At 43.6% G+C, this 16,139-nt stretch overlaps 1 protein-coding gene across 1 annotated transcript; it reads left to right on the top strand.

Annotated features, from left to right (window-relative positions):
• Nucleotides 1–231: 231 nt before the first annotated feature.
• On the top strand, nt 232–15,925 carry FHL5 (four and a half LIM domains 5). Its single transcript, XM_081997546.1, has 5 exons — nt 232–402; nt 2,662–2,836; nt 12,093–12,262; nt 14,326–14,512; nt 15,717–15,925. The coding sequence occupies exons 1-5, from the start codon at nt 244–246 to the stop codon at nt 15,866–15,868; spliced, it is 843 nt and encodes a 280-aa protein (XP_081853672.1). The 5' UTR covers nt 232–243; the 3' UTR covers nt 15,869–15,925.
• The last annotated feature ends 214 nt before the right edge of the window (nt 15,926–16,139 follow it).

Consider the following 16,139-nt stretch of genomic DNA (forward strand, 5'->3'; position numbering starts at 1 on the left):
AAGCAGCCTTCTTTCTGCCCATTATATAAGTAACACAATCCACAGTATATTTTGTTAAATACTACCATTTTATTGCGGAACAGCCCAGCATTAGAAAACCAGGGCTCTGCAAATGACCAAGAAACGCCTGTCCTAACTTTCACAGGTAAAGCAACATTGTTTATTATCTGGGCAAGCAAATGGTCATCCACTGAATTACATGATTTTTCCACCTTTCCAGGTCACATGGAGAACCCCGCCAGAATGACCAGCAATGATACAGACTGCCATTACTGCCTGCAGTCTCTTCGTGGAAGGAAGTATGCATTAAGAGAAGAAAACGCTTATTGTGTTACGTGTTACAACAGCCTGTTTGCCAACCCCTGTGAAGAGTGCAAGCAACCTATTGAGTGCAATTCCAAGGTAAAGATTTAGCTTTCACTTCTCGTTCTTTGCTAAATTACACACAAATCCCATTTCTTTAGTGGCAGATTCTGTGTCTGACCCTCTGCATATCTCTGCTGGTGAAGAAACCTAAGCATAGTTGTTGTACATCCACACACAGCAGAGAGAAACAGTGCTATTTTCCCAGAATAAGAAAGCCCTGGGGCCAAAGATTAGGAAATCTGCACATACGTATACCTCAAACATACGTCGATGCTGTGGCATGCGTGTGGACCGCAACTGGACTCCATGCTTCACCTGCAGTCACTCACTAGCTGCAGAGACTGCACAGTGCTTGAGTGGCTGTAGGGTGCTGGTGTAATTCAGTAGATCAGGTTGAATGAAATTTAGGAGTTTCTGAGAGATGTCTATTGAAAAAAGTATTTTGAGTATTGGATAAGTTACTTTTAGTGTAGGTGAAAGCTTGACGTGCAGATGTCAGGCTGATAAGAAACTATGCTTATAATTCATATATTATTGCCCCAGTCTTTTGGAAATGAAGTATATTTTAATTTTAACTTCTTTCCATGCTTATCTTGCTCATCTTATAGATGGCATGTTAGCCACAATGTTTCTGGGCTTGGCTTTCTTTTCACCTCTCCCCTTTTTTAGAATATTAATTAATAACGCAAGGTCCTCTTTGGTCTTTGACAGGATTTCCAGTATCCCATACTTCAATTTACAGCCTGTAGTTTGACTTTTAAGTTCAGATTAAACCAGTCCGAATGCCTTTGTTTTGCCAAGTTCGGTGTGTAGTGCTCACCTTCTCCCATGATCGCTTTGCCTATGTTCTTTTGAAATAAAAGGTCAGGACGTTATTAAAATAAGCCTCTCAGGAGGCCTCCCTGGCCAAAGTACTTCACGGTTTTCAAAGCACATTGTCTGAGTACAGCTCAGTACTGTAAAGGAATCATCCAAGGAAATTGCTGACTTGGATGAAGACTCTTCTCAAACTCTCATCACCATTTTTCAACAGCAAACTTGTACATGTAGCTCCAGTCAGGGTCACCTGGAGAACATGTGCTCCGAGTTCACTAATTTCACTTCTAAAATTGAAAATTAAGTAAGTAGCAGAACTACCAATGTCAAAGGTCGTTAACAAAAAGTCATGGTTTTGAGCAGAAGGGAAAACTGGGAGAAAAAAAGCAGGAGTAACAAGAAAGGAGTGCAACAGGCCAGAGACAGCTAGAAAAGCGGCCCACAGGGATCTACAGCTGGTTGTCCCACCTCTGGCAAGGTGCTAGATCTTGGCTCTCTTCCTCTCCTTACCCAGTCTTTGCCTCAGGCTGCTCTGGGGCAACAGCCTATTTTCTAAAAGGTTCAGAGTGTTAATTAACAAAAATGAAACTGGTAAGCTCTCAGTACCTCCTGAAATGAAGTATCATATGTATTTCATTTTTAGCACTTTAAAGGATGGGGATCTGAAAAAGGAGAAAAATGAGATTGGATTTCTTCCCTTTTGTGCTTTTTTCTTATAAAGGAGACCTGGAAGGGTCATGTTTATTTTTTTGGGGGGGGGGGTGGGGTGGTAAATTTTTCCCTTGTTTTTTTAACCTTGGAAAAATAAAATCTAGTCTTTACTCTTTTTTTTTAATTCTTAGTGGAGGTCTCATACATATTCTGTTAGCTTTTTGGTCCCCTAAGCCTGCTGAGTTTTAAACAAACATTCTTCTGCCAAGTTTTAAGGAGGAGTTATAGTAGATATAAACAAAAGCAGTGATTTTTAAATAATCTTCCTAAGAATAATTTTATTATTAGTAAGATTTTAATTGCCTGTTTTCTGCAATAATCTGATCTTTCTTTAGTGTTATGTAGTGCCAGCTGGAAGAAAAAGTAGTAACGTTAAAAAATACATAAAGTTCATTTCAAAGTCTGTAGAGAATGCACTTCTTGTCAGGTGGCCTGTGCACGTTAATAATGTTGATCACTTGTTTCCCCTTGAAGGCCAACTATAAAATATAAAATGGTTCTTCCAATAAAAACACATCTCTGAGGAAGGACTATTGCCTGTGCCAAAGCAGCTCCTAATGGCCTCTGCAAGAGACCTACAAAATATCCTGACACAGTGACTTTGAGTAGTTGTATCGCCTCTGAGCACACCTCCCACCGGATACACGTGTCATCTCTTCAAGTCCCCATTGCAAAACCCTCCATTTTCCGCTTTATTTCTGGGAGGAGCTGAGGGATAAAAACACCGTAAAGAAATGTCTTCATTAACATGTACTTACTTTCTCCAAGGATCTGGCCTACAAAGGCAGGCACTGGCATGAGAGGTGCTTCAAGTGTGCCAAATGCAGTCGCTCGCTGGTGGAGAAACCGTTTGCTGTCAAGGACGAGCTCTTGCTGTGTACTGAATGCTACTCTGACGAGTATTCATCTAAGTGTTTCCACTGCCAGAAGACCATTATGCCTGGTAAGACCCTTCGGTGAGAAATGGAACTGCATTTTTAATTGTAACCAGATCCTTGAATGACTGAGCTACAAGGTCCTTGACTTTCAGAACAGCTTTCAGGTGACTAGTTCTCCTTTGCGTGTAGTACCCTCCCACCCAGTGGTGAAGAGCGGGCAGGCAGATATCTCTGGTCTAGCACTGACAGGGCTTATGAATCCTGATAAAGAATATTAAAGTTCAAAATAGGGTAAAAAGTGTTCATGTTGAGTTCTTGATTCTGTTGCAGTTTTTGCACTACACTCCCGCTGTGAGTGTAGGTAGGCAAACAGAGCTATCGTTAGCAGGAGTGCCAGATTAGACAAGACATCTCTATTTTTGCCTGTCACATTGACCAGACCTTGAGCTTGTGTTCTGTATAGCATTTCTTTCACTCAGAAATATTTTTTGTTTAAATTGCCAAAACATGACATTCTGTGTTCAAATCACTATCAGCATTTTTACTAAAAAGAATACAAGTACATTTGTGTTTACAATAGGTTTACTGCCTGCCATTAGCAGCCTTGAAAATTCTGCACTTTCCACTAGACTGCTTCTCAGCTTTCGATCATGCCTGTTCAGGGCATTCTCTAAGCCTTTCATTGCTACCTGTCGTGGTTTAGCCCCAGCCGGCAACTAAGCACCACGCAGCCGCTCGCTCACTCTCCCTCCCACAGCGGGACGGGGGAGAGAATTAGGAAAAACCTCGTGGGTTGAGATAAACACGGTTTAATAGGACAGAAAGAAAGAAGGGAACAATAATGATAATACCAACAAAGGAATGTATAAGAACAAGTGATGCCCAATACAGAAATTGCTCACCACCCCGTGATCGACAGCCCGTCCCCGAGCAGCGATTTCCGCCCCCCCGGCCAACTCCAGTTTATGTACTGGGCATGACGTCGTATGGTAGGGAATATCTCTTTGGCCAGCCTGGGTCAGCTGTCCCGGCTGTGTCCCCTCCCAGCTCCCCGTGCACCCCCAGCCTGCTCGCTGGCAGGGCAGCACGAGAAGCTGGACTGTCCTTGACGGCTCAGCAACAACCCAAAACATCAGCACATTATCAACAGTTCCTCATCCCAAATCCAAAACACAGTCTCACACTAGCTTCTGTGAGGAAAACCAGCTCTATCCTGGCTGAAACCAGGACAGTATCCACCCCTTATTCCATACCATTTATGTCATGCCCAGGTCCTATACTTTTCAATACATTCCAATTATTCATTATTACTCTTCCTGTCCTTTAATATATACACACAGATATCACTCTCTTAGTCCATGGGCCATCACTTAAAATGTCTATGGAGTTCAGTCAGTCCATGACTCTGGGCTTCATCCATCATAGCAGTCTCTCAGGGCAGGGGAGATGGTATGTGGTGTTGGATTGTCATCTGGCACGGTCCATGTCCATGATCTGCAGGTCGAAGATGTCGATCTCGAGGGATTTGTTGGGCGCAAGCTGCTGAAGCCAGTTCTGGTTTCATCACTGCTGCACGTTGCTTGGTTTCAGTGAAGCTCATTCTTCATCAGTCTGGGTGATTCTTACTATAATACCATTGATATGGTAGATAGCAGCCATAGTAGTAATGTCATTCTGAACAATTAACATAATACAATGCAAATCATTGACTGTTTTCACCCAAAATCAAGTCTCCTTGAGGTACACATCGGACTTCCCCATCCTTCCGCATTACCCACCAAGTGCACCCAGGTCCCTGGGCAAAGGCAATCCCACGAATGGGTTTGCCTTTTCCTAATGCAGGAGTAACCCAGACTGTCTTCCCCAGCATGTTTCTCACATGCACCACAGGGACTTTATCCCCTTCTACAGTACGTAGAAGTTTTGATTGGGCAGGGCCGGCTCTATTAGTAGATCCCCTAGTGTTGACTAACCAGGTGGCTTTGGCTAAATGTTTATCCCAATTTTTGAATGTCCCATCACCCATTGCTCTCAGTGTAGTCTTTAACAGTCCGTTGTATCGTTCAATTTTTCCGGAAGCTGGTGCATGATAGGGGATATGATACACCCACTCAATGCCGTGCTCTTTGGCCCAGGTGTCTATGAGGTTGTTTCGGAAATGAGTCCCATTGTCTGACTCAATTCTTTCGGGGGTGCCATGTCGCCATAAGACTTGCTTTTCAAGGCCCAGGATAGTGTTCCGGGCGGTGGCATGGGGCACAGGGTATGTTTCCAGCCATCCGGTGCTTGCTTCCACCATGGTAAGCACATAGCGCTTGCCTTGGCAAGTTTGTGGAAGTGTGATATAGTCAATCTGCCAGGCCTCCCCATATTTATATTTCAACCATCGTCCTTCATACCAGAGAGGCTTTAACCGCTTGGCTTGTTTGATCGCAGCACACGTTTCACATTCATGGATAACCTGTGCAATAGCATCCATGGTCAGGTCCACCCCTCGATCCCGAGCCCATCTATATGTTGCATCTCTTCCCTGATGGCCTGAGGTGTCATGGGCCCACCGAGCTATAAATAATTCACCCTTATGTTGCCAGTCCAGATCCACCTGAGCCACTTCAATCTTAGCAGCCTGATCCACCTGATGGTTGTTTTGACGTTCTTCGGTGGCCCGACTCTTGGGTACGTGAGCATCTACGTGACGTACTTTTATGACGAGATTCTCTAGTCGGGCAGCAATATCTTGCCACGATTCAGCAGCCCAGATGGGCTTGCCTCTGCGTTGCCAGTTGCTCTGCTTCCATTGCTGCAGCCCCCCCCATAGAGCATTTGCTACCATCCATGAGTCAGTATAGAGTACTGGCCATTTTTCTCGTTCAGCAATATCTAAAGCCAGCTGGATGGCTTTCACCTCCGCAAACTGACTTGATTCACCTTGTCCTTCAGCCACTTCTGCAACTCGTCGTATAGGGCTCCATACAGCAGCTTTCCACCTTCGATGTTTGCCTACAATACGACAGGACCCATCAGTAAACAGGGCATATTGCCTTTCGTTCTCTGGCAGTTCATTATATGGTGGAGCCTCTTCAGCACGCGCCACCTCCTCTTCCGGTGATATTCCAAAATCTTTGCCTTCTGGCCAGTCCATGATCACTTCCAAGATTCCCGGGCGATTAAGATTTCCTATTCGAGCCCGCTGTGTAATAAGCGCGACCCACTTACTCCACATAGCATCAGTCGCATGATGCGTAGAGGGGACCCTCCCTTTGAACATCCAGCCCAGCACCGGCAGTCGGGGTGCCAGGAGGAGCTGTGCTTCAGTACCAACCACTTCTGAGGCAGCTCGAACTCCTTCATATGCCGCCAATATCTCCTTTTCAGTTGGAGTATAGCGGGACTCAGATCCCCTATATCCTCGACTCCAAAACCCTAGAGGTCGACCTCGAGTCTCTCCTGGTGCCTTCTGCCAGAGACTCCAGGTAGGGCCATTCTCCCCGGCTGCCGTGTAGAGCACATTTTTAACATCTTGTCCTGCCCGTACTGGCCCGAGGGCTACGGCATGAACTATCTCCTGTTTGATTTGTTCGAAGGCTTGTCGTTGCTCAGGGCCCCATTTAAAATCGTTCTTCTTCCGGGTCACTTGATAAAGAGGGCTTACAATCAGACTGTAATTTGGAATATGCATTCTCCAGAAACCCACAACACCCAGAAATGCTTGTGTTTCTTTTTTGCTAGTTGGTGGAGACATAGCTGTTATTTTGTTGATCACATCCGTTGGGATCTGTCGACGTCCATCTTGCCATTTTATTCCTAAAAACTGGATCTCTTGTGCAGGTCCCTTGACTTTACTTTGCTTTATAGCAAAACCAGCTTTCAGAAGGACTTGAATTATTTTCTTCCCTTTCTCGAAAACTTCTTCTGCTGTGTTGCCCCATACGATGATGTCATCAATGTATTGCAGATGCTCTGGAGCTTCACCCTGTTCCAGTGCAGTTTGTATCAGCCCATGGCAAATGGTAGGGCTGTGTTTCCACCCCTGGGGAAGTCGATTCCAGGTGTATTGGACACCTCTCCAAGTGAGAGCAAACTGTGGCCTGCACTCTGCTGCCAAAGGGATCGAGAAAAACACGTTAGCAATATCAATGGTGGCGTACCACTTGGCTGCCTTTGACTCCAGTTCATATTGAAGTTCTAGCATGTCCGGCACAGCAGCGCTCAGTGGCGGCGTGACTTCATTCAGGCCACGATAGTCTACTGTCAGTCTCCACTCTCCATTAGACTTTCGCACTGGCCATATGGGGCTGTTGAAGGGTGAGTGAGTCTTGCTGATCACTCCTTGGCTCTCCAGCCGACGAATCAGCTCATGGATGGGGATCAGGGAGTCTCTGTTGGTGCGATATTGCCGCTGGTGCACTGTTGTGGTAGCGATCGGCACCTGTTGTTCTTTGACCCTGAGCAACCCCACCACAGAAGGGTCCTCTGAGAGACCAGGCACGGTGCACAGCTGTTTAATTTCTTCCGTCTCCAAGGCAGCTATACCAAAAGCCCACCGGTACCCTTTTGGGTCCTTGAAATACCCTCTGCTGAGGTAGTCTATGCCCAGGATGCACGGAGCCTCCGGGCCAGTCACAATGGGGTGCTTCTGCCACTCATTCCCAGTTAGGCTCACTTCAGCCTCCAGTACAGCCAGCTGTTGGGATCCCCCTGTCACTCCAGAAATACAGATGGGTTCTGCCCCTGTATGACTTGATGGCATCAGGGTACATTGTGCACCGGTGTCCACTAAAGCCTTATATTCCTGTGGGTCTGACGTGCCAGGCCATCTAATCCACACAGTCCAATAAACTCGGTTGTCCCTCTCCTCCGCCTGGCTGGAGGCAGGGCCCCTCTAGTCCTGCTCATAGTACTCGTTACCCACTTCTTGTAAATAGGAATCAGAAGTCCCTTCAAGAGGATCAGAGGTGAGATCAGCTCTTCTATTCTTTCTGGGAAGCTGCCCACTGGAAAGTGGAGCGACGATTTTCCTCGAGGAACCTGAACCCCCTTTTGTAATTGTTTTTCCTTGCAGCTCGCGTACTCGTGCCTCTAGGGTCGAGGTAGGTTTTCCATCCCACCTCCTCATGTCCTCTCCGTAGTCACGCAATTGAAACCACAGGGTGGCTCGTGGTGTGTATCCTCTATATCTTCTCTCTTGAACAGAAGAGCGCTTACTCCTAATGGCTGAGACACTGGTCCGTACGGGTGGAGGGTAGGGCATATCCTCTTTGAATTGCCGGAACTCTCGGGACAGTTTCTCTATAGCAGAGACGCAGGCCCGTAGGGAGGAAGAGAGACTTTCTTCGTATTGCCGGAGTTGGCCAGCCAATTCATCCACCGTTGGTCTCTCTCCGTCCTTCCAGGCCATTACTGCTAATGAGTTGGCATATGATGATGGTGCACTCCGTACAAACTTCCGCCACATAGGTTGCGTGCAATTGACTTCATCTGGATCTTTGGATGATTGTCCATTGTCCAAGTCACCATAAATCACTTCCAGCACCGCTAGCTCCCTCAGGTACTGGATACCTTTCTCCATGGTGGTCCACTTGCCTGGGTGACATAGAACATCTTCCTTGAAGGGATACCTTTCCTTCACACCCGACAGGAGTCGTCTCCAGAGGCTGAGGACTTGTGCACCTTTTCCAATTGCTTTGTCAATGCCCCCTTCCCTAGAAAGGGATCCCAGCTGCTTGGCTTCCCTACCCTCTAATTCCAGGCTACTGGCCCCATTATCCCAGCATCAGAGCAGCCAGGTGACAATGTGCTCACCTGGACGACGGCTGAAATCCTTTCGCATATCTCGCAATTCACTCAGGGATAGAGATCGGGTAGTTACCGTCTCTTTTATAAGTTCTTCCTCTTCCTCCTCTTCAAGCGATGACTCGCTCTCTTCCCTCTTCCGTGCTTGTGATGGCCCTGCTTCAGAGCACTCTGCCTCCTCACTCTCTTCCTCTGGCTCCTTCTTAGCAGGATCTTCCTCCTCCCTTACTAAACGAGCTGACTTCCGCTTCCAAGATTTCTTCTTTTGTACAGGGGCAACTGATACCGGGATGGGCTGGTTCTCTGGTTCAGCTGCAACAGTCTGAGTAGCTACAGTGCCTGCCGTGGGGGTTGGAGTAGTGGCAGTGCCCGCCGTGGGGGTTGGAGTAGTGACAGTGCCTGCTACAGACGTTGGAGTAGTCACAGTGCCTGCCACATTGCCATCAGACCCAGAGAGCCCCTCTCCCCTTTGCACAGTGTTAAATAGAGCTCGGTAGGCATGGGCCAGGCCCCAGCACATTGCAATGATTTGTGTCTCCTTGGAGCTGCCAGGCTGACAGCATACTTCTTCCAGATATTCTGCTGGTTTATCAGGATTCTGCACTTGTTCGGGAGTGAAGCTCCAAAACACCGGAGGTGCCCACCGCCCCAGGCATTTGCCCATGCTGTTCCACACACCCTGCCATTCATAACTATCCAGCCTTGGGGCAGATCTCCGGGTGATATTCTTAAATTGCTTGCCAACCTTAGACAAAACTGAAACCATGTTCCCCAGAAGTAGCAATAGAGGTATTTTAACTACCCAAGGGTGTTCAAAATACTGAAAAATTATTGTGATGAAGGAGGAAATGTTATGATAGAGGGTATCAAAGGTACCATTCTGCATTTCCTCCATAAAAAACCTTTCAGAGGCAGAAGTATAATTGCTAATCGTCTCCACAAGACTGTAGCCAAAATACAGTAACGGCTTTAGTACAGAGCTCAGATGATACCACATTAAGCTCAAGGTCAGTGCTCTAAAAACAAAATTCACAGGCGAGACATTACTAATCATTGCAGAGTACAGCAGCCCGCAGAAACCAACACCGATCCTTAACATGTACAGCAAAGACGAGAGCATGATGCAAATCAAACTGATATTGTGACCTGCAACCGTTATTATCTCAAGCCTCGGGCCCCACGTTGGGCGCCAAAAAGGACTGTCGTGGTTTAGCCCCAGCCGGCAACTAAGCACCACGCAGCCGCTCGCTCACTCTCCCTCCCACAGCGGGACGGGGGAGAGAATTAGGAAAAACCTCGTGGGTTGAGATAAACACGGTTTAATAGGACAGAAAGAAAGAAGGGAACAATAATGATAATACCAACAAAGGAATGTATAAGAACAAGTGATGCCCAATACAGAAATTGGTCACCACCCCGTGATCGACAGCCCGTCCCTGAGCAGCGATTTCCGCCCCCCGGCCAACTCCAGTTTATGTACTGGGCATGACGTCGGATGGTAGGGAATATCCCTTTGGCCAGTCTGGGTCAGCTGTCCCGGCTGTGTCCCCTCCCAGCTCCCCGTGCACTCCCAGCCTGCTCGCTGGCAGGGCAGCACGAGAAGCTGGACTGTCCTTGACGGCTCAGCAACAACCCAAAACATCAGCACATTATCAACAGTTCCTCATCCCAAATCCAAAACACAGTCTCACACTAGCTTCTGTGAGGAAAACCAGCTCTATCCTGGCTGAAACCAGGACACTACCACACCAGTCAAGCTCATAGAGAAGAGAGACTGCCTAAAAGCTGCCTCTTCAGAGGTATCTGAGAGAAGACACAGCACCATCTGTGGCAAAATGAAGCAGCTTGCTTAGGAAAGTGGGTCCCTAACTTTTGGAACAGTGAACTACGCTCACTCCTTGAACTTTTTTTATGCATCACATGTATAATTCTCAATACCAGCTTCAAACTATCTGCCATGGCCTCATGACTAACTAGTTTGGGAACCCTTGGCCGAGTACATCAGTACATTTGGCAGTGACATAGGAATTTTATTTTTTTAGTAGATATTAATACCAAACAATAAGGTCTGGGCTGTGCAGAATTATTGTCTTGGTATAAATACTAGGTTACTGATGTTATGATTCAACCTGTAGCATTGATGCAACTATGAACTTTTACAGTTTATTTCCTTTTTGTTACAGGTAAAAGCTGTATTAGTAGAAATAAATGTTGTAGCAATATAGTTGTGTTCAGTCTGAGGATGACATGCTGTTGAAATTTGATATAGTTTTAAAAATGTCGTCTAATAGGCACGCCTTACTAGATGTGATGAGAACAGCACCAGAATATAGTAGAGTTTGCATTATTATCCTCTGGTGTACATCCACATTGCTGATTTTGCCCCAGAGTCTAGGAAACTAAATCTTTGCAGCAAGTGCCAAGGGTAGGAGTAGCAGTGCAAATACAGAACTGAAGTGGCATGGGGATGCCAACCAGTTTCTAAATCATTAAGTTCTTCGTCACCAGCTTGCTAGCTCTGTGTTGAAAAGACCCAGTAGGCAAAGACAGTGAAGTCAGCCTTCTGGTCACTAGGAGGAAGCTGCAAACCTTTTATGTTAAAATACAACCAGTAGTTTCTCTCTCCAGTAGCCCCACAGTCCAGGGAACAGGTATTGTGGGATTAATCAGTTATATCAGCAATTTTCTTCATATGGAAAGGATGGTAAAGCACCTGGCACCTCTCTTTGCAGTCTGATGCTACCAGCAGGAGAGGAAGTTATGGTGGAGATTGGCTGGAAAAATCATTCTCAGATATATGTGCATATCTTAGACTTACACATCTACATTAGTGTGTACAGGGCACATGTACATAGAGCTAGGAGCTCGGAAACTCCTCTGGCAGACATTTAACTGAGTGATTTTCTTTTGGGGTAGCATCCATCCTTGCACTACATCAAAAGCATCTAGTTAAACATGATAAAAAGAACTGTTGATCTAGGATGGAAATTATGAGCTATAAGAAGAGGCAGTGTAGTGTGCTTCATCACAGAAAAGACACTTACTATTAAAAAAATTGCCAGCTTAATATGAATAAGATAAATAATGCATTTATAAGTGAAGGAACCTTAATTTAAGGAAGACAAAATACATGACGTTAATAGATGTACCAAGCATCCAACAAATTAATCTTTAATTTATGGAAGTGCTGTGTACCTGAACAACATCACTGAGTTGGCTGGCATGAGAGGATCTCTGAGCACCTGAAGCATATCACAGAGAAGTAATCCTAAAAGATTCATGTAAGGACAGACTCTAAAAATCACAGCTCAGGCAACTTAGCACACCTTTTGCCCGGTGATTATATGGTGCTGAATGTGTTCTTGAAATTTCAAGTACATACTTAGAAAATCTATTAAATTGAGGAGAAGTCCTTTCCTGGGTAATACAAAACCGAGACAGAAGATTAAAAACAAAAGTCTTCCCAACATTTAAAACTTATGTTACAAGGTTTTATCTGGAAGGATTGATTACTTTAGTTTTTTGCAGGTTCCCGTAAAATGGAATTTAAGGGAAGTTCCTGGCATGAATCTTGTTTCGTTTGCCAGTATTGCCGGCAGCCATTGGGAACAAAACCACTGATCACCAAAGACAATGAGAATTACTGCGTGCCCTGTTTTGAGAAGCAATTTGCTCAGCATTGCTACTCTTGCAAAAAGGTAATTAAATGTACAGTGGAAAAATTGCCCTAATGGGGCAATACTGCTCGTGGGGGAAGGGGCTGGATTATGTAAAATGCCTAAGAGAGTAAGAGCACTGGTATTGATACTGGACACTGAAGGCTAAATGCGACAGTGTCTGCTGTCCCCTTCTAGTTAACATTAATATAAGCTTTAATATATTTGAAATACATGTATTGACCAAAACAAACACTTTGGGGTTTCTTTGTTTGCACTTTTTAAACGTTGATATTGCACTGAAAATTATGTAAAACCCTTCTTTCCTGGTGATATCTGATTTTGCCTTGACAAACATGCCTCCCCTTCTGACATTTTTCAGATATATTCATATGATAATAAGCCACCTGAGCTGAGCAAAGCATTCAGAGTCTTGCCCGTTTGTCTCTTGAAATGCATCAGGCAATAACCAGATTAAGTAATATTCAGTTGTGATAATACTAGTCGAGAGTCCTACTGTTTCAATACATGATGCTTCCCCTGTGGGTACCAGAAAGCTTCATTACAGATTAGTTTTCCTTTTTTTCCCCAAATACAAATAAATCAGTTCATCTCTCCCTTGGTTCCTCATGTTTTAAAAGTGTCTCTGATTGATTGATGAAAATACTCAAAGTATCATACTGTTCGAGTGTGATACTTTTCTCTAGGGAATTGTTTTAAGCTGCTTTTTATGGCAGTATTTAACTTATTCTTTAGTACCTGTATCACTCTGGAAGCCAAATTTTTTTTTTTCATTTTATCAAATAACTTATAATTTCTAAAGTTATTTAATGTTTATCTGTAAACCTCTACCTCTAACAAAAGCTTTTAATTTAAGAAGAATTTGCTGCCTGTTTTTTTTCTTCAGTAGTTAAAGTTTAGAAAGTACTTTCATATATTTGCATGCATCGACATCTAGTCTTTAATTTTCATTAAATGATCACATGGCAAATAATTCTGCTCTATGTTTATTAGAGGCATTGATGTTAGCAGCACTTTATGTGAAATAATCAGGACTTACTTCCTAAAAATTCTGCAAATGCAAAGAGTCCCCCTACATAATGGCTAAAAGAATTTTACTACTTAAACTCGCATCAGTTCCCATAATTAAGAATTGAGCCCTAAGAGGTAAAATTGCCAAACTGAAGTCTTGAGTCTTGTGCCAGAGATTTTGAGATTTTAATGGAAAAGCAAATGAGAGTTAGAATTAGCCCAATACTGGAGTGCTAAAGGCATCAGGAACTGTTTAAATTTTTTTATTGCCTGACATCACCCAATATTATTCACTGAAACTATATTCCCCAATGCCACTATTTTTACTTACTTAAGTTTCTCCAACTTTTTCCTCCTCATGTTCCAACTATATTCATTCCTTCATTCATTCACTGTCGTGCATATGACTTGACAGTAGAAACATTACCTTACAGCTCATCTTTATCTTTTCTATGAAACTTCTGTGAAACCAGCTCTTTAACACACATACGGAAGCAAGAGAGCAACTGGAAATTTCCCTCTTCAGAAATAACCAGTAGAGCGAGCTGTGAGTGAGTTGCAGGGAATAAGAAGTTTAATTGCATTGTTTTTTCTTCTTTTGGCAGTGTAGATCTCCTTTCTGTCTCACTTCTGCTTCTTCACTGTCTCTTTCTTCCTACCTACAATTATGAGACAGCAAAATACCCCGTTTCACTTGGAGATTAGCCATAATGTCAGCATTGGTTCTCTCATTCACTGTCCATCACCTAGAATTGCTCTTCTGAGAGTATGCCTGATGCTAAGCCTTTATCTGCAGGTGTAACCGAAAAATTTCGTAACAAACTAACCTGTTTATTACAAGACATTAGTTTTTCCTATGATAGAAAGCAGAGACTAACAAACCAGTGGCATGTTCAGCTCAACTGCAGTTAGTCAAGTTGATATTCCAGGTGAAAAATGGTTGACATGACCACACTCTCTTCTCTTGTGCATACAGGAAGAGCAAAAACAAGTCAAGGACTTCGAAGGACTAGATAATCCTTCAAGATTCACACCACTGTTTCATTGCTCTGTCCTTTTTGTCAATATATTAGGTAATAACTTCTGGGGGAGTGACCTACCATGACCAGCCTTGGCATAAAGAATGCTTTGTGTGTGCTGGGTGTAAAACTCAGCTGTCTGGACAAAGGTTTATTTCCAAAGATGAATATCCATACTGTGTAGACTGTTTCAGCAAATTGTATGCTAAGAAGTGTGCTGCTTGCAAGAAACCTATTACAGGTGAGTCTCATCTTCCTGTAGGGTCTAGACACCATCAGGCTTCTCTCAAATCAGACCTTTGCTTTAGAAAACTGCATTAAAAACAGTCTCACCATAATGAAAGACTGAGGGAATTAACTACTAGAGACACTCTCTCTCCATCGCATATAGCGTGTCTTGCTAGGACATACAGATCGCATGTGTTCCCTGACTGCTGAGGAGCTGTTTTATGTGCCAAAAGGAGTTCCTCCATTGTCCAATTTAGTGCTTCCTGCACTAAAATTCATCCCTAAGAATATGTGAAAAGACACTTTTTGGGTCTTCCCAGGACTGTGCGCACAAGTCTCTTGTGTCTGTAATTTCTTCATCTTTGTTTTTAAGTGCAAATGTGATCAAATCGGACACGAATTAACTGCCTGCTGCTTAGGCACAGCTGTCAAATTAAAAAGCCTGCCAAATGCAACAAAGCTCTGTTGCATGCATCCTTGTGTACTTAGATGATTTATAGTTAGACATATAGGTCACTAGTCTATGACAGCTGAAGTTTTCTGAGAGCATTTGCTGGTGTTCTGCATTGTAATTCTATTATGTGTGGACTCAGCTGTTGGAAGAGTACTGATTGTTACAGGTGCATTCTGCCTATGTAAGTGGACACATAAAATGATGAATACTCAATCAAATGGGCACAATTTTACAAAACAAACAAGCAAACAAAGAAAAAAACAAACAAACAAACCAAAAAAACCCAAAACCAAAACCAGCAGTGTTTTATTTCAGGTACTTGTGCTAGGAACTCCATGATCTGGTGATTTCTGAAGGACTCCATCTTGAAGAAATTTAGGTGGAAATAATTACATTTCACTCAGTGTTGTATAGAAACTGTATGTATCAATACATTGCAAATAATTTTCATTAGAGTTTTTTAGGAAGATCAGCAAACCTGAATGGACATTCTGATAAATGCATTCTGTTCAGAGTTCATAATGGGGTATAAAAACAAGTAAGTGACTTGTGGCTTTGCTTAAAATATTTCTCACTGTATTTAATTTTAAATTTTTTTTTTCAATTCAGTCAACAAAGGATATTTCAGACTATGGATTTTTGTTCATTTTTTGTTTGCTATATGAATGACAACCTGATCACACATGAGAAAACAATCTGTTGCATTTCTCAATCACGTCCAGAAATACTGGATTCACATCATCTTTCTCATAATCTCTTTCAGCTCTCGGAGGTGCCAAATTTATCTCATTTGAAGATCGCCAGTGGCATGGGGAATGCTTTAACTGCGCTAAATGCTCTGTCTCGCTGGTGGGCCAAGGATTCCTCACTCAGCGGGATGATGTCCTCTGTCATGAATGTGGCTCTGCTTCATAGTTCTGTGGAGAGCTGTACAGATGCATTATTTTCTCTCTGTAACCATGTACTTCATTAATCTGCAGCAAGAAAATAATCTAAAAGGTATAGCAGTTATTTAGCCATTCAAGTAACTTTCCAACAGCAGTTTAATTCTATCATAGTTCTCAACTGCTTGTAAAAAAAATTTAAACAGTCCTATATTGGCTAAGAAAGTAATGCAGAAAAGATTCTTATATATTTTAAATCTCACTACAGTATGTTTCTCCTTGTAACACACTGCACTCTGCTG

This window comes from Phaethon aethereus (genome assembly GCF_964289735.1).
Source record: "Phaethon aethereus genome assembly, chromosome: 3".
NCBI lineage: Eukaryota > Metazoa > Chordata > Aves > Phaethontiformes > Phaethontidae > Phaethon > Phaethon aethereus.